This window comes from Hemiscyllium ocellatum, chromosome 1 (genome assembly GCF_020745735.1).
Source record: "Hemiscyllium ocellatum isolate sHemOce1 chromosome 1, sHemOce1.pat.X.cur, whole genome shotgun sequence".
Classification (NCBI taxonomy): domain Eukaryota; kingdom Metazoa; phylum Chordata; class Chondrichthyes; order Orectolobiformes; family Hemiscylliidae; genus Hemiscyllium; species Hemiscyllium ocellatum.
The window spans coordinates 67,786,239-67,810,780 of record NC_083401.1 but is presented as its reverse complement, the minus strand read 5'-3'; the positions used below and the strand labels follow the sequence as shown (position 1 = coordinate 67,810,780).

Genomic DNA, 24,542 nt, shown 5'->3' with positions numbered 1-24,542 from the left:
GTGTTGTTTACCATATCGAATAATGAGAATAAACATGTTGTGATCGTTAGTGAATGTGCTAACAATTTACCAAGAGGATCAGAATTCGAAGGAGCTATGAAAAATAGCTTGTCCTAATCAATGATGGAAGATGACGGATTCATCCCAACCTGTAATTGTGGCATTTTACGGGAATTTGCTCATGTTTATCATGTGGAAAAAAGACTTATATTTTAAGCTGACAATGATATACCCCATTCAGATGCTGAAATGGTAGCAGACTGTTCTGACAACGAAATAATGCTTGTGCCAATTAAACTTGGGATGAAAAGTATATCAGAATCAATAGAATGGCAGAATGGAGATTCATGAACTGCTTGGTGATGAATGATTGGAGTCTGAGCATGAGGATTCCGTACCTGACTGAGATGTTGCAGGGACATGTGTTGCCGCTGTCAGTTTTGACGTCACTATATGTGAAGCTTCTGGAAAGTGAAGAATGCTTTCCATCCAAAATCAAATTGTGTGATGTGATATCAGACCAAAATGAAATGAGATACAATGTAATATGAGTTTCGAAAATTCTGTAAGTGTTTATGTTGTATTTACACATTATGTCAATCCTCAAGCAAAGAAGATAACTGCAGAGAAAACTGAGAAAATAGTATAAGGACGAATTCATGTTCATACTAGGTTAATAATATCAGCATTGATTGGTGCTTGGCTGCAGGGACAACTGTACTTTTCATTAAGGTGTGGATCATGATGCTGTGTGCCCTGACTGTAGGATCTTTGATTCTGACAGGATAGTTCTGGAAGAGGTAGAAAACATTGTGGTTCCAATTGGACCAGCTGCAAATACATGAAATATAGATCCATACTGAAAAATGTATGTCTAATTTACTGAGTAATAGCAAGAACATTCATCTTTGCTGCCTTGGGTCCTAAAAGACCCATCTCACCTCTGTTAAAATCCCTTCCAAGTTCTTTCCCTCCCCCCACCTTACCTCAGTTCCAACCTTCCAGCTCAGCACTGTCCCTATGACCTGTCCTACCTGCCAATCTCCCTTCCCACCTATCCGCTCCACCCTCTCCTCTGTTCTATCACCTCCATCCCCACCCCCATTCACCAATTACACTCTCTGCTATCTACCCCCACTCTCTTCGCTGACCTATCACATCCATCCAACACCCCCATTTACCTATTGTAATCTTTGCTAACTTCTTCCCAGCCCCATACCCCCTATTTATCTCTCCACCCTGGAGGCGTCCTGCCTCTATTCCGGATCAAGGGCTTTTGCCTGAAACTTCGATTTTCTGTTCCATGGATGCTGCCTGACCTGCTGTGCTTTTCCATCACCACTCTGATCTAAACTCCAATTTCTTCTGTCAGGCAAAACGTACCAAAACGTAAACACACATAGCAATCACTTCAAGAACAGCTTTACCCCACTGTTATTAGATTTCCGAATGGACCTGTCAGATTTCAACTCAAGGTTGATCGTTCTTTTTCTATTCTTTCTTTGCAGCCAAAACAGTGCATTTCTCACTCTGTTCCATTGCTCTATGATCTTTGTTTGGTATATTATCGTCCAACAGGTTTCTTTGGAAGTAGAGGCTTTGGAAGTACTTCCGAGACGCCTGTTGGACTACAACCCGGTGTGGTATGATTTTAACGTTGCCCACTCCAGTCTAACACCGGCACATCCACATCTTTGTATGCTATGATACGCGTGTACTGCACACAAAACAAAACGTTTCAGTGTACCTAAGTACATGTGACAATAATCAATCAAATGAAATCAAAAATTACCTGAAGCACGAGACCATGTTGGAATTGATGAATAGTTTGAATTGGCCGGAATCTTCGTTGATCCATTGGAAGATGTGCTGTGTGTTGGATTTGTGGAAAGAGTTTTAAGTGTTGAAAATTCTGGTGACTCTGATGATGCCGTTGGTGTTTGTGATGTAACATGTGGAGATGTTGTAAAGCCACCTGTATGAATGAAGAGACAGAACTATTTGCAGGATTGACTTATTTCAACAGTTAATAAAGCCATGGTATTGAAATGAATTTGATGATGTTAATGTTTAAAGTAAATGTATGGTTGTGTTGCTTTTATCAAATGGCTGAATGTCCCATTCAGACAGAAGGAGTTGAGGTAGCATTCTGTTGTAGGAACGTGTTGAGATATAAAGTCATTTTCCCCTATTTCAGACATTAAAATAAGTGAATGACTTTCAGTTACAGTTTGGTACGAAAGTTCAGGAAGCCCTGTTTTTTGAGAAAGCAATGCACGCCAGTGGGAGAAACAGCATACAAGATGTCAGTGTTGTTTACCATATCGAATAATGGGAATAAACATGTTGTGATCTTTAGTGAATGTGCTAACAATTTACCAAGAGGATCAGAATTAGAAGGAGTAATGAAAAATAGCTTGTCCTAATCAATGATGGAAGATGACAGATTCATCCCAACCTATAATTGTGGCATTTTACGGGAATTCGCTCATGTTTATCATGTGGAAAAAAGAGTTATATGATAAGCTGACAATGATGTACCCCATTCAGATGCTGAAATGGTAGCAGGCTGTTCTGACAACGAAATAATGCTTGTGCCAATTAAACTTGGAGTGAAAAGTATAACAGAATCAATAGAATGGCAGAATGGAGATTCATGAATTCCTTGGTGATGAATGATTGGAGTCTGAACATGAGGATTCCGTACCTGACTCAGTTGTTGCAGGGACATGTGTTGCCGCTGTCAGTTTTGATGTCACTATATGTGAAGCTCCTGGAAAGTGAAGAATGCTTTCCATTCAAAATCAAATTGTGTGATGTGATATCAGACCAAAATGAAATGAGATACAATGTAATATGAGTTTCGAAAATTCTGTAAGTGTTTATGTTGTATTTACACATTCTGTCAATCCTCAAGCAAAGAAGATAACTGCAGAGAGAACTGATAAAACAGTACAAAGATGAACTCATGTTCATACTAGGTTAATATTATCAGCATTGATTGTTGCCTGGCTGCAGGGACAACTGTACTTTTCATTAAGGTGTGGATCATGATGCTGTGTGCCCTGACTGTAGGATCTTTGATTCTGACAGGATAGTTCTGGAAGAGGTAGAAAACGTTGTGGTTCCAATTGGAGCAGCTGCAAATGTGTGAAATATAGATCCATACTGACGAACGTATGTGTAATTTACCGAGTATTAACAACAACATTCATCTTTCAAAGACCATCTACCCTTTTTGCTGCCTTGGATCATAAAAGACCCATCTCACCTCGTTAAATTCCCTTCCAAGTTCTTTCCCTCCCCCCAGCTTACCTCAGTTCCAACCTTCCAGCTCAGCACTGTCCCCATGACCTGTCCTACCTGCCAATCTCCCTTCCCACCTATCCGCTCCACACTCTCCTCTGTTCTATCACCTCCATCCCCACACCCATTCACCGATTGTACACTTTGCTATCTACCCCCACCCTCCTCTCTGATCTATCATCTCCATCCTCACCCCCATTCACCTATTGTACACTTTGCTATCTACCCCCACCCTCCTCTCTGACCTATCACATCCATCCACATCCCCATTCACCTATTGTAATCTTTGCTAACTTCTCCCCAGCCCCTTACCCCCTGTTTATCTCACCACCCTGGAGGCTTCCTGCCCTTATTCCTGACGAAGGGCTTTTGCCCGAAACTTTGATTTTCCTGCTCCACGGTTGCTGCCTGACCTGCTGTGCTTTTCCAGCACCACTCTGATCTAAACTCCAATTTCTTCTGTCAGGCAGAACATCCCAAAACGTAAACACACATAGCAATCACTTTAGGAACAACTTTGCCCTACTGTTATTAGATTTCCGAATGGAGCTGTCAGATTTCAACTCAAGGTTGATCGTTCTTTTTCTATATTTTCTTTGCAGCCAAAACAGTGCATTTCTCACTCTGTTCCATTGCTCCATGATCTTTGTTTGGTATATTATCGTCCAACAGGTTTCTTTGGAAGGAGAAGCTTTGGAAGTACTTCCAAAGAGGCCTGTTGGACTATAATTAGATTAGATTAGACTTACAGTGTGGAAACAGGCCCTTCGGCCCAACAATCCACACCGACCTGCCAAAGCGCAACCCACCCATTCCCCTACATTTTTACCCCTTACCTAACACTACAGGCAATTTAGCATGGCCAATTCACCTGACCCGCACATCTTTGGACTGTGGGAGGAAACCGGAGCACCCGGAGGAAACCCACGCAGACACGGGGAGAATGTGCAAACTCCACACAGTCAGTCGCCTGAGTCAGGAATTAAACCCGGGTCTCAGGCGCTGTGAGGCAGCAGTGCTAACCACTGTGCCACCGTGCCGCCCACGGTGTGGTATGATTTTTATCGTTGTCCACTCCAGTCTAACAGCGGCACATCCACATCTTTGGATGCTATGATACGCGTGTACTGCACACAAAACAAAACGTTTCAGTGTACCTAAGTACATGTGACAATAATCAATCAAATGAATTCAAAAATTACCTGAAGCACGAGACCATGTTGGAATTGATGAATAAGTTGAATTGGCCGGAATCTCAGTTGATCTCTTGGAAGATGTGCTGTGTGTTGGATTTGTGGAAGGAGTTTTAAGTGTTGAAAATTCTGGTGACTCTGATGATGCCGTTGGTGTTTGTGATGTAACATGTGGAGATGTTGTAAAGCCACCTGTACGAATGAAGAGACAGAACTATTTGCAAGATTGATTTATTTCAACAGTTAATAAAGACATGGTATTGAAATGAATTTGATGATGTTAATGTTTAAAGTAAATGTATGGTTGTGTTGTTTTTATCAAATGGCTGACTGTCCCATTCAGACAGAAGGAGTTGAGGTAGCGTTCTGTTGTAGGAACGTGTTGAGATATAAAGTCATTTTCCCCTATTTCAGGCATTAAAATAAGTGAATGACTTTCAGTTACACTTTGGTACGAAAGTTCAGGAAGCCCTGTTTTTAGAGAAAGCAATGCATGCCAATGGGAGAAACAGCATACAAGACGTCAGTGTTGTTTACCATATCGAATAATGGGAATAAACATGTTGTGATCTTTAGTGAATGTGCTAACAATTTACCAAGAGGATCAGAATTAGAAGGAGGTATGAAAAATAGCTTGTCCTAATCAATGATGGAAGATGACAGATTCATCCCAACCTATAATTGTGGCATTTTACGGGAATTCGCTCATGTTTATCATGTGGAAAAAAGAGTTATATGTTAAGCTGACAATGATGTACCCCATTCAGATGCTGAAATGGTAGCAGGCTGTTCTGACAATGAAATAATGCTTGTGCCAATTAAACTTGGGGTGAAAAGTATAACAGAATCAATAGAATGGCAGAATGGAGATTCATGAATTCCTTGGTGATGAATGATTGGAGTCTGAGCATGAGGATTCCGTACCTGACTCAGTTGTTGCAGGGACATGTGTTGCCACTGTGAGTTTTGATGTCACTATATGTGAAGCTTCTGGAAAGTGAAGAATGCTTTCCATTCATAATCAAATTGTGTGATGTGATATCAGGCCAAAATGAAATGAGATACAATGTAATATGAGTTTCAAAAATCTGTAAGTGTTGATGTTGTATTTACACATTCTGTCAATCCTCAAGCAAAGAAGATAACTGCAGAGAGAACTGATAAAACAGTATAAAGACGAATTCATGTTCATACTAGGTTAATATTATCAGCATTGATTGGTGCATGGCTGCAGGGACAACTGTACTTTTCATTAAGGTGTGGATCATGACGCCGTGTGCCCTGACTGTAGGATCTTTGATTCTGACAGGATAGTTCTGGAAGAGGTAGAAAACGTTGTGGTTCCAATTGGACCAGCTGCAAAAATGTGAAATATAGATCCATACTGAAGAATGTATGTGTAATTTACCGAGTATTAACAAGAACATTCATCTTTCAAAGACCATCTACCCTTTTTGCTGCCTTGAATCATAAAAGACCCATCTCACCTCTGTTAAAATCCCTTCCAAGTTCTTTCCCTGCCCCCACCTTACCTCAGTCCCAACCTTCCAGCTCAGCACTGTCCCCATGACCTGTCCTACCTGCCAATCTCCCTTCCCACCTATCCGCTCCACACTCTCCTCTGTTCTATCACCTCCATCCACACACCCATTCACCGATTGTTCTCTTTGCTATCTATCCACACCCTCCTCTCTGATCTATCACCTCCATCTTCACCCCCATTCACCTATTGTACACTTTGCTATCTACCCCCACCCTCCTCTCTGACCTATCACATCCATCCACGTCCCCATTCACCTATTGTAATCTTTGCTAACTTCTCCCCAGCCCCTTACCCCCTGTTTATCTCACCACCCTGGAGGCTTCCTGCCCTTATTCCTGACGGCTTTTGCCCGAAACTTTGATTTTCCTGCTCCACGGATGCTGCCTGACCTGCTGTGCTTTTCCAGCACCACTCTGATCTAAACTCCAATTTCTTCTGTCAGGCAGAAGATACCAAAACGTAAACACACATAGCAATCACTTCAGGAACAACTTTGCCCCACTGTTATTAGATTTCCGAATGGAGCTGTCAGATTTCAACTCAAGGTTGATCGTGCTTTTTCTATATTTTCTTTGCAGCCAAAACAGTGCATTTCTCACTCTGTTCCATTGCTCTATGATCTCTGTATGGTATATTATCGTCCAACAGGTTTCTTTGGAAGGAGAAGCTTTGGAAGTACTTCCAAAGAGGCTTGTTGGACTATAACCCGGTGTGGTATGATTTTTAACGTTGTCCACTCCAGTCTAACAGCGGCACATCCACATCTTTGTATGGTATGATACGCGTGTACTGCACACAAAACAAAACGTTTCAGTGTACCTAAGTACATGTGACAATAAACAATCAAATGAATTCAAAAATTACCTGAAGCACGAGACCATGTTGGAATTGATGAATAGGTTGAATTGGCCGGAATCTCCGTTGATCCATTGGAAGATGTGCTGTGTGTTGGATTTCTGGAAGGAGTTTTAAGTGTTGGAAATTCTGGTGACTCTGACGATGCCGTTGGTATTTGTGATGTAACATGTGGAGAGGTTGTAAAGCCACCTGTATGAATGAAGAGACAGAACTATTTGCAGGATTGATTTATTTCAACAGTTAATAAAGCCATGGTATTGAAATGAATTTGATGATGTTAATGTTTAAAGTAAATGTATGGTTGTGTTGCTTTTATCAAATGGCTGAATGTCCCATTCAGACAGAAGGAGTTGAGGTAGCATTCTGTTGTAGCAACGTGTTGAGATATAAAGTCGTTTTCCCCTATTTCAGACATTAAATTAGCGAATGACTTTCAGTTACACTTTGGTACTAAAGTTCCGGAAGCCCTGTTTTTAGAGAAAGCAATGCACGCCAGTGGGAGAAACAGCATACAAGACGTCAGTGTTGTTTACCATATCGAATAATGGGAATAAACATGTTGTGATCGTTAGTGAGTGTGCTAACAATTTACCAAGAGGATCAGAATTCGAAGGAGCTATGAAAAATAGCTTGTCCTAATCAATGATGGAAGATGACAGATTCATCCCAACCTGTAATTGTGGCATTTTACGGGAATTCGCTCGTGGTTATCATGTGGAAAAAAGAGTTATATTTTAAGCTGACAATGATGTACCCCATTCAGATGCTGAAGTGGTAGCAGGCTGTTCTGACAATGAAATAATGCTTGTGCCAATTAAACTTGGGGTGAAAAGTATAACAGAATCAATAGAATGGCAGAATGGAGATTCATGAATTCCTTGATGATGAATGATTGGAGTCTGAGCATGAGGATTCCTAACCTGACTGAGTTGTTGCAGGCACATGTGTTGCTGCAGTCAGTTTGTATGTCACTGCCTGTCAGGCTTCTGGAAAGTGAAGAATGCTTTCCATTCATAATCAAATTGTGTGATGTGATTTGAAAGCAAATTGAAATTGGAGGTAAAATCTGATGTGAGTTTTGAAGATGCATAGAATGTTAGTCACGTAATTATGCATCCTGACAAACTTAAATTAAAAGAAATATTTGCAGAAAGATCTGATTCCTAATAAAGAAATCATATTAATATTGTCAGCACTGATTTGTGCTTGCCTGATGTTACTGCTCTTCTATCTTTTTGAGATCGTAAAAATGCTGCTGAATGTCTGCGCTGACTGTAGGATCTTCGATCCTGATCTGAAAATTGTTGAACAAGTTGAAAGCATTGCGTTTTCCTTTCAACCAGCTGCAGATATATCAAATGTAGATAAATATTGTAGTATGAATTGTGTAATGTACCAAATATTTACAATGGCAATCATCTAGAGAAGGTAAAAATGACACCACATGAGTGGGTGTCTGAATTGATGAATATGGTGAAACAGTTGTAATCACCGTTGATTGAATGGAGGATGTAGTGGGTATAGTATTTGTAGAAATTTGTTGAAGATTCTGCTGATTCGGATCCTGCAGTTGGGGTGTGTGATGAAATTTCTGGATTTGTTGTGAAGCCAGCTGTATGAATGAAGAGGAAGAATCATTTGCTCAACACATTAATTCAACAGTCATTAACTATGCCATTTAAAAGACTTCAATTATAGTGATGATATGATGTGAATCTATGATAGAGTTACTTTGGTGATTAGATTACTTACAGTGTGGAAACAGGCCCTTCGGCCCAACAAGTCCACACCGACCCGCCGAAGCGCAACCCACCCATGCCCCTACCCCTACCCCTAACACTATGGGCAATTTAGCATGGCCAATTCACCTGACCCGCACATCTTTGGACTGTGGGAGGAAACCGGAGCACCCGGAGGAAACCCACGCAGACACGGGGAGAATGTGCAAACTCCACACAGTCAGTTGCCTGAGGTGGGAATTGAACCCAGGTCTCTGGCGCTGTGAGGCAGCAGTGCTAACCACTGTGCCACCATGCCGCCCATAACTGTGAAATAACTGTGAAATCCATTCAACGAATTGAACAAAATTGAACTGAATTTATTGTCACGTGTACTGAGGCACAGTGAAAAGCTTTGTCTTGCGAGCAGTACAGACAGATCACAAAGTAGCATAGGTAAGTAAATAATAGGTAAACACTGGCAAAAACAAAAACACAGTTACAGGCAAATGTTCAGTGTTTGTGAATCCATTCAGTATTCTAACAACAGTTGGGTAGAAACTGTTTCAAAACCGGCTGGTGCGTGTGTTCAGGCTTCAATGGTAGAGGTTGTAGAAAAACGTTGCTGGGGTGGGATGGATCTTTGAGATACAGCCAGACAGAATGGTCTCGATGGCGCACCTATAAAAGTTGGCAAGGGTATTTGCCTTCATGCCAAATTTCCTCAGCTGCCTGAGGAAGGAAAGACATTGTTGGGCTTTTGTAACCAGTGTATCCACATGAGTAGTCCAAGCAAGTTTGTTGTGGATGACCACTCCCAGGAGCTTGACACTCTCCACTCGTTCCACCTCTGTGCTGTTAATGTGTAGGGGGGCATGAGTAACATCCTGCTGAAAGTCAGTAATGAGTTCCTTGGTTTTTCTGGCATTGAGAGCCAGGTTGTTCTCAGTGCACAATTTTTTCAGGTCTTCCCCTCCTGCCTGTAATCTGTTTTGTCACTATCTGAGACTTGCCTGACTATGATGGTGTCATCAGTATACTTGTATATGACATTAGTCTGGTATTTGGTGACACAGTCATGGGTATACAGTGAGTAAAGTAGGAGGCCGAGTATGCACCCCTGGCTAGCTCCAGTGTTGAGTGTTTGTGAGGATGAAATATTGTCCCCAATCTTCACTGATTGTGGCCTGTGGGTCAGGAAACTGAGAATCCAGTTTCAGAGAGTGGGGCTTCAGATTGAAAAAGTTGTAGTATTCTGTTGTAACAGCTTGTTGAGATGTGATGGCACTCTGGCTTATACATTAAAATATGTTCTTTGTTTTCAGTGACATTTTCGTATTAAAAGGAAGGAAGACATTTTGAGAGAAAGTAATTCCTGTTGGAGAGACCGTAGAGATTGGAGACAAAATGTCGGGTGGTGTTTACTGTATGGATTGTAAGGATTAAAAATGTTGTCATTGCTGGGGAGTGTGTTTTCAGTTTACAAAGTAGAAGAGCATTGGAAGGAGACGTGCAAAATGCAGTTTTATAATACATAATGGAAGATAATACCTGAATGTGTAATTTGTAATTTAGTGCAGGAGATAGCTGATAACAACCACGTGGCAAAGGACTCAAATCTTTATATAATTCTGACAAAGGCAATTGAAGTGCTTACATGGTGGAATAGTCCATGATTGAAGTTTGAGCATAAGGATTCCATACCTGTCTCAGTTATTGCAGGGAAATTTGTTGCTGCAGTCAGTTTTAATGTCATTACAGTTGACACTTATGTGAAGTGAAGAATGCTTTGATGTGAAATAAGAGCAAACTGAAACTCACTCTGAAAACTAATGTGAATGTGGAGAATGCTGCTAGTGTTGTAGTTATGCATACTGTCTATTCTGAAGTAAGAAAATTAATGCAGCAAGAACTGATAAAATACTACAGTCAAGAAATTTTGTTAATATTGGGTTCATATTTATCAGCTGTAATTATAACCTGGGGTACTTTCCTTTTTGAGATTGTTATGGATCAGAGTGCCCTGACTGTGTGATCATTGTATCTGACACTATCATTGTTTTTGAAGTTAAAAATAGTTTAGTTGCCATTGAACCAACAAAAAGTTTTTTACCCAATATTTATATTTATCTTTGAAAGATTGTGGATTATCTGAAGCATGAGTCTATGTATGATTTGAGGAAAAGTTTGAACCCATTGGAATCTCCGTTGATCCAGTGGAGGATGTGTTGGGCAGAGTATTTGTGGAAAGAGTTGTCAGTGTTGGAGTGTCTCCTGATTCTGATACTGCTGTTAGGTTTTATGATGAAACTTTAGTATTTGTCAGGCCAGCTGTATGATTGAAGAGAAGAATCATTTGCTGCATCGTCTTGTTTGAACAGTAATTACAACCAGGAGAAAATGAGGACTGCAGATGCTGGAGATCAGAGTCGAAAACTGTGGTGCTGGAAATGCACAGCTGGTCAGGCAGCTTCCGAGGAGCAGTAGAATGGACATTTTGGGCAAAAGCCCTTCATCAGGAAAGGGAGTGGGGGAAAGGGACTGAATGATAAATAGAGGGGGGGGGGGGGGGGGGAGTTGGGGCTGGTGGGAAGGTAGCAGGGAAGGCAGTACGTAGATGCAGGGGTGTGGTGATGGTGATAGGTCAAAGTGGAGGGTGGATCAGATAGGCGGGAAGGAAGCTGGACAAGTTGGTCAGTTCAAGATGGTGGTATTGAGTTGGAGGGTTGGATCTGGGGTAAGTTGGGACGAGGGGAGATGAGGAAACTGATGAAATCGATGTTGATGCCATGTGGTTGAAGGGTTCCAAAGTGGAAGATGAGACGTTCTTCCTCCATGCATTGGGTGACTAGGATTTGGCAGTGAAAGAGGCCCAGGACTTGCATGTCCTTGTCGGAGTGGGAGGGGGAATTGAAGTTGTTGGCTACAGGGCGGTGGGGTTGTTTAGTGCGTATGGCCAGTTAAGAATTCAGAGATATTAATGTTTAATGGGAATGTTTGGTTGTATTATTTTGATCAAATGACTGTATATCCCATTCACATGAACGAAGTCGAGGTAGCATACTTTTGGAACAGCGTGTTGACAGGTAACGATAGTTCTGCCTTATTTAGATATTAATACCTCGGTTGGAAGCTTAGTGCTAGAACAAACAAAGTTGTTATCACTAGCTTGTTGCCTGTGCCACATGCTAGTGAGGTGAGGAATAGGAACAGAGAGGAGTTGAACACGCGGCTACAGGGATGATGCAGGAGGGAGGGTCTGGATACCTGGATAATTGGGCTCATACTCGGGTAAGTAGGATCTCAGCAAACAGGATGGTCTACACCTGAACCAATATTCTGGGGGGCAAATTTGCTAATGCTGGTTGGGAGGGTTTGAACTAATTCAGTAGGGAGGGTGGGAACCTAAATTGTAGTTCCAGTGACCAGAAGGTTGAGAATAGTGAGGTCAGAAATGAGGTTTCAAGGTTGCAAGAGTTCACCGGCAAGCAGGAAGGTGGTTTGAAGTGTGTCTACTTCAACACCAGGAGCATCCAGAATAAGTTGGGTGAACTTGCAGCATGGACTGGTATCTGGGACTTCGATGTTGTGGCCATTTCAGAGAAATGGATAGAGCAGGGACAGGAATGCTTGTTGCAGGTTCCAGGATCGAGATGTTTCAGTAAGAATAGAGTAGATGGTAAAAGAAGAGGAGGTGTAGCATTGTTCATCAAGGACAGTATTACGGTGGCAGAAAGGATGTTTGAAGACTCGTCTACTGAGGTAGCATGGGCTGAGGCTAGAAACAAGAAAGGAGAGGTCACATTGTTGGGAGTTTTCTGTAGGCTTCCGAATAGTTTGAGCAAAGATAATTCTGGACAGAAGTGAGAGTAACAGTGTAGTTCTTACGGGGACTTTAACTTTCCAAATATTTCCAAATTTCCTGCCATTTATTTGTTGTTAATTATGGAGAAGAATGATGTTGAGAGAAAGCAGGGCCTGTCATATGGAGGATGTTGAATGCAATGTTGAAAACTTATTTTCCATTTCGAAGAACAGAATGAAAGATTTAGCTTGTTGGAGAGTGAACTCCATATTTATGAAGGAAGGAAGAATTTGGAGGAAGGTATTTGAATGAGTATTTAATCAGTGACGCTAGTTGACAGGAATTTGTCCAAGTGTGTACGTTGTGAGCTTTTTGGGAAAAAGATCTTGGTGAATTGTTGAAGGAAAGAGGAAAGTCCCCATGCTTGTTCATTAGAAGGAGTACTGAAAAGAGTGATGAATACTGACCTGTATGTTCTGGAGTTGTAGTTATGTGGGATGATATTGAGTCTGTTGTTTGCTCTGCTGCTGTAGTTGCTGATTCAGATGGTGTACTTTGTGATGTAGATGAAATTGATCTGATTTTTGTTGATCCACCTGTTGACATGGAAGATAGCGGAACTGGATGAATGTTTGTGAAAGTGATCAGTGGATCTCAGTGATGTACAGGATGAAGAGAAAAGACGAACCTGGCAGGCGTGATTTTGTCTGACTTGAAACCTGGGAGGAAATGGTTTGGATCTGTGTTGTCCCATTGGATGCTGGTGGAGAAACAGATTTAAATTTTAGAGATACAGCTGATTCTGTTTCTGGAGAAATAGGGAAATAAGAAATTTCTGCACTTGTGTTTAAGTTAGTTGTATGAATGATGGAGAATCATCATTTGCTTTAGTGACTTTATAGAGTAGTATTAAAAAGCATCTCTCTGAGATCTGCAAATCAGAGATTGAATGACAAATCAATGTTTGCAATGTTTGCTATTGTTCAGATGAAAAGTGTCAAGTGAAATTAGTGTCCATGGATTCTGCGGAATTTGCACTTGCATGAGACAATGTTATGGCAGTTTTGATTGATCTGAAATGTAACATCAATGAATAATTTCTTACTATTTCTTTGTTATCAATTATGGAGAGGAATGATGGTGAGAGAAAGCAGGGCCTGTTGTCTGGACGAGGTTGAATGCAATGTTGAAACATATTTTGACACTTCAAAGAAAGGAATGCAAGATTTGGTTTATTCGAGAGTGAGCTCCATATTGATGAGGAAAGAAAAATTTGGAGGAAGGTACTTGAATGAGTAAATAATAGGAGATGCTGGTTGATGGAAATTTGTCTAAGTGTGTACTTTGGGAGTGTTTAAAAAAAGAAAAGATGTTGGTGAATTGTTGAATTCTGGAGTTGTAGTTACGTGGGATGATATTGAGTCTGTTGGTTGCTCTGATGTTATGGTTGCTGATTTGGATGTTGTACTTTGCGATGTAGATGAAATTGTTGTTATTTCTGTTGACCTACCGGTAGACGTGGAAGATAACATAATTAGAAGAATGTGTGTGAATGCGGTCAGGTAATTATAGTGATGTTTAGGATGAAGGTGATGTATTTACCTGCCAAAGGTGATGGTGTCTGACTTGATGACTGGGAAGAAATGGAGTGAAACTCTGTTGTCCCATTGGAGGCTGATGAAGAAACAGATTTAAAGTTTAGAAATGTATCTGATTCCATTCCTTTAGAAATAGAGATGAAATACCTACACTTGTGGTTAATTTAGTTGTATGAATTATGTAGAATCATCCTTTGCTTGAGGGTGTTAATAGAAAAGCCTGTCCCTGAAAGCAACAAATCTGTGGTTGAATGATAAATCAGTGATTGCAACATTTGTGATTGTTAAGGTGAAGAGCATCAAATGACTGTAGATCCCTTAAACTTGTCTGAAATTGTGTTAAAGTTGGAGTTGAATTTGACAATGTGATGGCAGTTCTGAATGATATGAAATGTAAAATTGAAGAATATTTTGCTGCCATTTTTTTGTTGTCAATTATGGAGAAGAATGATGTTGAAAGAAAACAGTGCCTGTTTTATGGACGATGTCGAACGCAATGTTGAAAAATTATATCTCATTTCAAAGAATGTAATGAAAGATTTAGCTTGTTGGAGAGTGAGCTCCATAGTGTTGAAGGAAGGATGAACTTGGAGGAAGGTACTTGAATGAGTATTTAATCAGAGATAAAAAATGAGGTCTGCAGATGCTGGAGATCACAGCTGCAAATGTGTTGCTGGTCAAAGCACAGCAGGCCAGGCAGCATCTCAGGAATAGAGAATTCAACGTTTCGAGCATAAGCCCTTCATCAGGAATAAGAGAGAGAGCCAAGCAGGCTAAGATAAAAGGTAGGGAGGAGGGACTAGGGGGAGGGGCGATGGAGGTGGGATAGGTGGAAGGAGGTCAAGGTGAGGGTGATAGGCCGGAGTGGGGTGGGGGCGGAGAGGTCAGGAAGAGGATTGCAGGTTAGGAGGGCGGTGCTGAGTTGAGGGAACCGACTGAGACAAGGTGGGGGAGGGGAAATGAGGAAACTGGAGAAATCTGAATTCATACCTTGTGGTTGGAGGGTTCCCAGGTGGAAGATGAGGCGCTCCTCCTCCAGCCGTCGTGTTGTTGTGTTCTGCCGGTGGAGGAGTCCAAGGACATGCATGTCCTCGGTGGAGTGGGAGGGAGAGTTAAAGTGTTGAACTTTAAATGTTAAATGTAAAACTTGCGCCCACACCTCCACACTCACTTCCCTCCAAGGCCACATGGGATCCTTCCATATCCGCCACAAGTTCACCTGTACCTCCACACACATCATCTATTGCATCCGCTGCACCCGATGTGGCCTCCTCTATATTGGTGAGACAGGCCGCTTACTTGCGGAACGCTTCAGAGAACACCTCCGGGCCGCCTGAACTTCAACACAGACATCTATTATAAACCGACTGACTCCCACAGCTACCTGGACTACACCTCCTCCCACCCTGCCCCCTGTAAAAACGCCATCCCATATTCCCAATTCCTTCGTCTCCGCCGCATCTGCTCCCAGGAGGACCAATTCCAACACCGCATAGCCCAGATGGCCTCCTTCTTCAAGGACCGCAGATTCCCCCCAGACGTGATCGACGATGCCCTCTACCGCATCTCCTCCACTTCCCGCTCCTCCGCCCTTGAGCCCCGCTCCTCCAACCGCCACCAAGACAGAATCCCACTGGTTCTCACCTACCACCCCACCAACCTCCGCATACAACGTATCATCCGCCGCCATTTCCGCCACCTCCAAACGGACCCCACCACCAAGGATATATTTCCCTCCCCTCCCCTATCAGCGTTCCGCAAGGACCACTCCCTTCGTGACTCCCTCGTCAGATCCACACCCCCCACCAACCCAACTTCCACCCCCGGCACCTTCCCCTGCAACGGCAGGAAATGTAAAACTTGCGCCCACACCTCCACACTCACTTCCCTCCAAGGCCCCAAGGGATCCTTCCATATCCGCCACAAGTTCACCTGTACCTCCACACACATCATCTATTGCATCCGCTGCACCCGATGTGGCCTCCTCTATATTGGTGAGACAGGCCGCTTACTTGCGGAACGCTTCAGAGAACACCTCCGGGCCGCCCGAACCAACCAACCCAATCACCCCGTGGCTCAACACTTTAACCCTCCCTCCCACTCCACCGAGGACATGCAGGTCCTTGGACTCCTCCACCGGCAGAACACAACAACACGACGGCTGGAGGAGGAGCGCCTCATCTTCCGCCTGGGAACCCTCCAACCACAAGGTATGAATTCAGATTTCTCCAGTTTCCTCATTTCCCCTCCCCCCACCTTGTCTCAGTCGGTTCCCTCAACTCAGCACCGCCCTCCTAACCTGCAATCCTCTTCCTGACCTCTCCGCCCCCACCCCACTCCTGCCTATCACCCTCACCTTGACCTCCTTCCACCTATCCCACCTCCATCGCCCCTCCCCCTAGTCCCTCCTCCCTACCTTTTATCTTAGCCTGCTTGGCTCTCTCTCTTATTCCTGATGAAGGGCTTATGCTCGAAATGTCGAATTCTCTATTCCTGAGATGCTGCCTGGCCTGCTGTGCTTTGACCAGCAACACATTTGCAGATTTAATCAGAGATGTTGATTGACAGGAGTTTGTCCAAATATGTACTTTGGGAGTCATAGAGTCATAGAGATGCACAGCATGGAAAGAGACCCGTCTGTCCAACCCTTCCATGTCAACCAGATATCCCAACCCAATCTATTCCCACCTGCCAGCACCTGGCCTATATTCCTCCAAACCCATCCTATTCTTATACCCATCCAAATGCCTCTTAAATGTTGCAATTGTACCAGCCTCCACCACTTCCTCTGCCAGCTCATTCCATACATGCACCATCCTCTGCATGAAAAGGTTACCCCTTAGGTCTCTTTTATATCTTTCACATCTCACCCTAAACCTATGCCCTCTAGTTCTGGACTCCCTGACCTCAGGGAAAAGACTTTGCATATTTACCCTATCCATGTCCCTCATAATTTTGTATACCTTCATAAGGTCACCCCTCAGCCTCCGACGCTGCAGGGAAAACAGCCACAGTCTGTTCAGCCTCTCTCTATAGGTCAAATCCTCCAACCCTGGCAACATCCTTGTCAATCTTTTCTGAACCCTTTCAAGTTTCACAATAAGTTTCCAATAGAAAGGAGACCAGAATTGCATGCAATATTCCAACAGTGGCCTAACCAATGTCCTGTACAGCTGCAGCATTACCTCCCAATACCTGTAATCAATACTCTGACCAATAAAGGAAAGCATACCAAATGCCTTCTTCACTATCCTATATACCTGCAATTCCACTTTCAAGGAGCTATGAACCTGCACTCCAAGGTCTCTTTGTTCAGCAACACTCCCTAGGACCTTACCATTAAATGTATAAGTCCTACTAAGATTTGCTTTCCCAAAATGTAGCACCTCGCATTTATCTGAATTAAACTCCATCTGCCACTTCTCAACCCATTGGCCCATCTGGTCAAGATCCTGTTGTAATCTGAGGTAACCCTCTTCACTGTCCACTACACCTCCAATTTTGGTGTCATCTGCAAACTTACTAACTGTACCTCTTATGCTCGCATCCAAATCATTTATGTAAATGACAAAAAATAGAGGGCCCAGCGCAGATCCTTTTGGCACTCTATTGGTCACAGGCCTCCAGTCTGAAAAAAAAAACCCTCCACCACCTCCGTCTTCTACCTTTGAGCCAGTTCTGTATCCAAATGGCTAGTTCTCCCTGTATTCCATGAGATCTAACCTTGCTAATCAGCATCCATGGGGAACATTGTCAAAAGCTTTACTGAACTCCATATAGATCACATCTACTACTCTGCCCTCATCAATCCTCTTTATTACTTCTTCAAAAAAGTCAATCAAGTTTGTGAGACATGATTTCCCACGCACAAAGTCATGTTGACTATCCCGAATCAGTCCTTGCCTTTCCAAATACATGTACATCCTGTCCCTCAGGATTCCCCTCAACAACTTGCCCACCACCGAGGTCAGGCTCACTAGTCAATATTCCCTGGCTTGTCCTTACCACCCTTCTTAAACAGTGGCAGCACGTTTGCCAACCTCCAGTCTTCTGGCACCTCACCTGTGACTATCAATGATACAAGTATCTCAGCAAGAGGCCCAGCAATCACTTCTCTAGCTTCCCGCAGAGTTATCAGGTACACCTGATCAGGTCCTGGGGATTTATCCACGTTTATGCATTTCAAGACATCCAGCACTTCCTCCTTTGTAATCCAGACATTTTGCAAGATGTCGTCATCTATTTCCCGACAGTCTATATCTTCCACATCCTTTTCCACAGTAAATACTGATGCAAAATACTCATTTAGTATCTCCCCCATTTTCTGCGGCTTCACCCAGAGGCCGCCTTGCTGATCTTTGAGGGATCCTATTCTCTCCCGAGTTTCCCTTTTGTCCTTAATGTATTTGTAAAAACCCTTTGGATTCTCCTTAATTCTATTTGCCAAAGCTCTCTCATGTCCCCTTTTTGCCCTCCTGATTTCCCTCTGAAGTATATTCCTATTTCCTTTATATTCTTCTAAAGATTCACCCGATCTATCCTGTCTATACCTGACATATACTTCCTTCTTTTTCTGAACCAAACCCTCAATTTCTTCAGTCATCCAGCATTCCCTACACCTACCAGCCTTCCCTTTCACCCTGACAGGAATATACTTTTTCTGGATTCTCGTTATCTCATTTCTGAAGGCTTCCCATTTTCCAGCCGTCCCTTTACCCGCAAACACCTGCCTCCAATCAGCTTTCGAAAGTTATTGCCAAATACCATCAAAATTGGCCTTTCTCAAATTTAGAACTTCAACTTTTAGATCTGGTCTATCCTTTTACTGCGCTACTTTAAAACTAATAGATTTATGGTCGCTGGCCCCAAAGTGCTCCCCGACTGACATCTCAGTCATTTGCCATGCCTTATTTCCCAAGAGTAGGTCAAGTTTTGCATCTTCTCTTGTAGGTACATCCACATAATGAATCAAAAAAATTATCTTGTACGTACTTAACAAATTCCTCTCCATCAAACCCTTCAACACTGGTCGTCCCAGTCTAAGTTTGGAAAGTTAAAATCCCTGAAAATAACCACCCTATTATTCTTACAGATAGCTGAGATCTCCTTATAAGTTTGTCTATCAATTTCCCTCTGACGACTGGGCGGTCTTTAATACAATCCCAATAAGGTGATCATCCCTTTCTTATTTCTCAGTTCCACCCAAACAACTTCCTTGGATATATTTCAGGGAATATCTTTCCTCAGCACAGCTGTGATGCTATCTCTTATCAAAAATGCCACTCCACCTCCTCTCTTTCCTCAGGTTCAATTCTTCCAGTAGCATTTGTATCCTGGAACATTAAGCTGACAGTCACGCCCATCCCTGAGCCATGTTTCTGTAATTGCTATGATATCATAATCCCATGTTCCTAACCATGCCCTGAGTTCATCTGCCTTCCCTGCTAGGCCCCTTGCGTTGAAATAAATGCAGGTTAATTTATCAGTTCTACCTTGTCCCTGCCTGCACTGACTGTTTGACTTGCTCCTGTTCTCAACTGTACCAGTCTCAGATTGATCACTTTCCTCTCTATCAAGATGTTGGTGAATTGTTGAAGGAAAGAGGAAAACTCTCTACGCTTGTTCGTTAGAAGGAGTATTGTAAAGGTCGATGAATACCGATTTGTATGTTCTGGAGTTGTAGTTATGTGAGATGATATTGAGTCTGTTGTTTGCTCTGATGTTATGGTTGCTGATTCGGATGTTGTACTTTGCGATGCAGATGAAATTGTTGTGATTTCCGTTGACCCACCTGTAGTCGTGGAAGATAATGTAATTTGAGGAATGTGTGTGAATGCGGTCAGTAGATTACAGTGATGTTCAGATGAATGTGATGTACTTACCTGCCAAAGGTGATGGTGTCTGACTTGACGACTGGGAGGAAATGGAGGAAAACTCTGTTGTCCCATTGGAGGCTGATGAAGAAACAGATATAAAGTTTAGAGATGTATCTGATTCCATTCCTATAGAAATAGAGATGAAATATCTACACTTGTGGTTAAGTTAGTTGCATAAATTATGCAGAATCATCCTTCCCTTGAGTGTGCGAATGGAAACTTCTCTCTGTGAAAGCAGAAAATCTGAAGTTGAATGGTAATTCAGTGACTGCAACGTCTATGTTTGTTAAAATGAAGGGCATCAAATGACTGTAGATCCCTTAAACTCGTCTGAAATTGTGTTAAAGTTGGAGTTCAATTTGACAATGTGATGGCTGTTCTGAATGATATGCAATGTAAAATTGAAGAATATTTTGCTGCCATTTCTTTGTTGTGAATCATGGAGAAGAATGATGTTGAGAGAAAGGAGGGCCGATTTTATGGACGATGTCGAACGTAATGTTGAAAAAATGTATCCCATTTCGAAAAACAGAATGAAAGATTCAGCTTGTTAGAAAGTGATCTCCACAATTATGAAGGAAGGAAGGATTGGGAGGAAGGTACTTGAATGAGTATTTAATCAGAGATGGTGGTTGACAGGAATTTGTTCAAGTATGTACTTTGGGAGTGTTTTGAAAAAAAAAGATGTTAGTGATTTGTTGAATGAAAGAGGAAAGCTTCTTCCGCTTGTTCATTAGAAGGAGTACTGTAAAGATTGATGAATACCAACCTGTATATTCTGGAGTTGTAGTTATGTGAGATGATACTGAGTCTGTTGTTTGCTCTGATGTTATGGTTGCTGATTCGGATGTTGTACTTTGCGATGTCGATGAAATTGTTGTGATTTCCGTTGACCCACCTGTAGTCGTGGAAGATAACGTAATTTGAGGAATTTGTGTGAATGCGGTCAATTGATTACAGTGATGTTCTGATGAATGTGATTTACTTACCTGCCAAAGGTGAGGGTGTCTGACTTGATGATTGGAAGGAAATGGAGGAAAACTCTGTTGTCCCATTGGAAGATAATGAAAAAACAGATTTAAAGTTAAGAGATATATCTGTTTCCATTCCAATAGAAATAGAGATGAAATATCTACATTTGTGGTTAAGTTAGTTGCATAAATTAAGTAGAATCATCCTTTGTTTGAGTGTATTAATGGAAAAGCCTCTCACTGAAAGCAGAAAATCAGAGGTTGAATGATAAATCAGCGACTGCAACATTTATGATTGTTGAGATGGAAAGAATCAAATGACTGTAGATCCCTTAAACTCAGCTGAAATTGTGTTAAATTTGGAGTTGAATTTGACAATGTGACAGCAGTTCTGATTGATATGAAATGTAAAATTGAAGAATATTTTGCTGCCATTTCCTTGTTGTGAATCATGTAGAGGAACATTGTTGTGAGAAGGGAGGGTCTGTCTTATGGACGATGTCGAATGCGATGTTGTAAAATTAAAGCTCATTTCAAAGAACAGAATCAATGATTTCGCTTGTTGGTGAGTGAGCTCCATATTTATAAAGAAAGGAAACACTGGGAGGAAGGTACTTGAATGAGTATTTAATCAGAGATGCTGGTTGACAGGAATTTGTACAGGTATGTACTTTGGCAGAGTTTTGAAAAAAAAGATGTTGGTGAATTGTGGAAGGAAAGAGGAAAGCTTCTTCCGCTTGTTCATTAGAAGGAGTACTGTAAAGATTGACGAATACCAACCTGTATATTCGGGAGTTGTAGTTATGTGAGATGATACTGAGTCTGTTGTTTGCTCTGATGTTATGGTTGCTGATTCGGATGTTGTACTTTGCGATGTCGATGAAATTGTTGTGATTTCCGTTGACCCACCTGTAGTCGTGGAAGATAACGTAATTTGAGGAATGTGTGTGAATGCGGTCAGTAGATTACAGTGATATTCAAATGAATGTGACGTACTTACCTGCCAAAGGTGATGGTGTCTGACTTGACGACTGGGAGGAAATGGAGGAAGTCTCTGTTGTCCCATTGGAGGCTGATGAAGAAACAGATTTAAAGTTTAGAGATGTATCTGTTTCCATTCCTATAGAAATTGAGATGAAATATCTACACTTGTGCTGAAATTAGTTGGATGAATTATGTAGAATCATCCTTTGGCGAGTGTGTTAATGGAAATACCTCACCCTGAAAGCTGAAAATCAGAGGTTGAATGATAAATCAGCGACTGCAACATTTATGATTGTTGAGATGGGAAGAATCAAATTACTGTAGAACCCTTAAACTCAGCTGAAATTGTGTTAAATTTGGAGTTGAATTTGACAATGTGACAGCAGTTCTGAATGATTTGAAATGTAAAATTGAAGAATATTTTGCTGCCATTTCCTTGTTGTGAATCATGGAGAGGAACATTGTTGAGAGAAGGGAGGGTCTGTCTTATGGACGATGTCGAATGCGATGTTGTAAAATTAAAGCTCATTTCGAAGAACAGAATCAATGATTTCGCTTGTTGGTGAGTGAGCTCCATATTTATAAAGGAAGGAAGCACTGGGAGGAAGGTACTTGAATGAGTATTTAATCAGAGATGCTGGTTGACAGGAATTTGTCCAGGTATGTACTTTGGCAGAGTTTTGAAAAAAAAGATGTTGGTGAATTGTGGAAGGAAAGAGGAAAGCTTCTTCCGCTTGTTCATTATAAAGAGTACTGTAAAGATTGATCAATATTTACCTGTATATTCTGGAGTTTCAGTTATGTAGGATGATATTGAGTCTGTTGTTTGTTCTGCTGCTGTAGTTGCTGATTCGAATGGTGTACTTTGTGATGTCGATGAAATTGTTGTAATTTCCGTTGACCCACCTGTAGATGTGGAAGATAACGTAACCAGAAGAATGTGTATGAATGTTATCAGCGGATTGCAGTGATGTACAGGATGAACGTAATACGACTAAACTGGCAGGCACGATTGTCTGACTTGCAAACTGGGAGGAATCAGATTGGATCTGTGTTGTCCCATTGGATGTTTATAGAGAAACAGAGTTAAATTTTAGAGATACAGATGAGTCAGTTTCTGTAGGAAAGGAGAGAGATGAAATTTCTGCACTTGTGTTTAAGGTAGCTGTACGAATGTAAATTAGTAACTAGGGCTGTCGAGACCCAGGCCAATAGTGAGGAAAGAGAAGATCTTAATATCCCAGGATTAAGAAGCCTCTCTCAGAATGCAAAGTTTCAGAGATTGGAAGAAAAATCAATGATTATAATTATTCCAATTATTAGGATGAAAAACATCAAATGAGAGCAGATCTCATGATTTCTGCTGAATTTGACAAAGGTTTGGCATTTCTGACTGATGTGAAATGTAAAATTGGTGAACAATTTCCTGGCAAGTCTTGGTTGTTAATTATAGAGAAGAAATATGTTGAGAGAATACAATGCTTGTCACATGGACAATGTGGAAAAATAGCAACCTACATGGATGACAGTAATGAAAGATTTGGCTTTGTTGGAGAGTGAGGTGAAAACATATGGAGAGAGAAAGAATTTGGAACAAAGTATGTTAATGAATCTTTAGTTAGAGATGATGGTTGACAGAAATTTGACCGAATGTGCACATAGTAAGCGTTTTGGAAAATAGATGTTGGTGAGTTGTTGAAGGAAAGAGGAACGCTTCCAATGGTCAGTTGTTCGGTGGAGTCATGTAAAGATTGAGAAATACGTACCTGTATATTTTGGAGATGTAGTCTTGTTGGATGATATTGATGGCGTAGTTGCTGATTCGAATAGTGTACTAGATAATGTAGATGAAATTGTTGTTATTTCCGTTGACCTGCCTGTAGACATGGAAGATAACGTAATTTGAAGAATGTGTATGAATGCGGTCAGCTCAGTATAATGATGTTTCGGATGAATGTGATGTACTTACCTGCCAAAGGTGATGGTGTCTGACTTGACGACCGGGAAGAAAAGGAGTGAAACTCTGTCGTCCCATCGGAGGCTGATGAAGAAACAGATTTAAATTTTAGAGATGCGTATGATTCAGTTCCTGTCGATATAGAGTTGAAATATCTACACTTGTGCTTAAGTTAGTTGTATAAATTATGTAGAATCATCCTTTGGCAAGTGTGTTAATGGAAAATCCTCTCTCTGAATAAGAAAATCAGAGGTTGAATGATAAATCAGTGACTGCAACGTGTATGATTGTTAAAATGAAGGTCATCAAATGACTGTAGATCCCTTCAACTCGTCTGAAATTGTGTTAAAATTGCAGCTGAATTTGACAATGTCACAGCAGTTCTGAATGATATGAAAAGTAATGATATGAATATTTTGCTGAAGTTTCTTTGTTGTCAATTATGGAGAAGAATGATCTTGAGGGAAAGGAGGGCCCCTCTTCTAGACGATGTTGAATGCAGTGTTGAAAAATTATACCCCATGTCGAAGAACAGAATGAAAGATTTAGCTTGTTGGAAAGTGATCTCCATATCTATGAAGGAAGGAAGGATTGGGAGAAAGGTACTTGAATGAGTATTTAATCAGAGTTGCTGGTTGACAGGAATCTGTTCAAGTATGTACTTTGGGAGTGTTTTGAAAAAAAACAGATGTTAGTGATTTTTTGAAGGAAAGAGGGAAGCTTCTTCCGCTTG

General features: G+C 41.6%; 1 protein-coding gene across 1 annotated transcript; it reads right to left on the bottom strand.

Annotated features, from left to right (window-relative positions):
* Positions 1 to 663: 663 nt before the first annotated feature.
* Positions 664 to 23,739, bottom strand: LOC132829149 (uncharacterized). The gene is made up of 11 exons (XM_060846733.1): positions 23,619 to 23,739; positions 22,630 to 22,758; positions 21,869 to 21,940; positions 21,649 to 21,777; positions 20,887 to 20,940; positions 20,667 to 20,795; positions 19,904 to 19,975; positions 6,907 to 7,089; positions 4,509 to 4,691; positions 1,793 to 1,975; positions 664 to 791 (listed from the first exon to the last, which is right to left on the bottom strand). The coding sequence occupies exons 1-11, from the start codon at positions 23,737 to 23,739 to the stop codon at positions 664 to 666; spliced, it is 1,383 nt and encodes a 460-aa protein (XP_060702716.1).
* Positions 23,740 to 24,542: the final 803 nt, after the last annotated feature.

Excerpts from the sequence above, each read along its gene's own strand:
- LOC132829149 (XM_060846733.1), bottom strand. The coding sequence starts at position 23,739 with ATGTCTACAGGCAGGTCAACGGAAATAACAACAATTTCATCTACATTA. Across the intron at positions 20,941-21,648 it reads TACAACTCCCGAATATACAG|AGTTTTCCTCCATTTCCTTC; the intron begins GTTGGTATTCGT and ends ATGGGACAACAG. Across the intron at positions 20,796-20,886 it reads GACACCCTCACCTTTGGCAG|GTGGGTCAACGGAAATCACA; the intron begins GTAAGTAAATCA and ends CCACGACTACAG.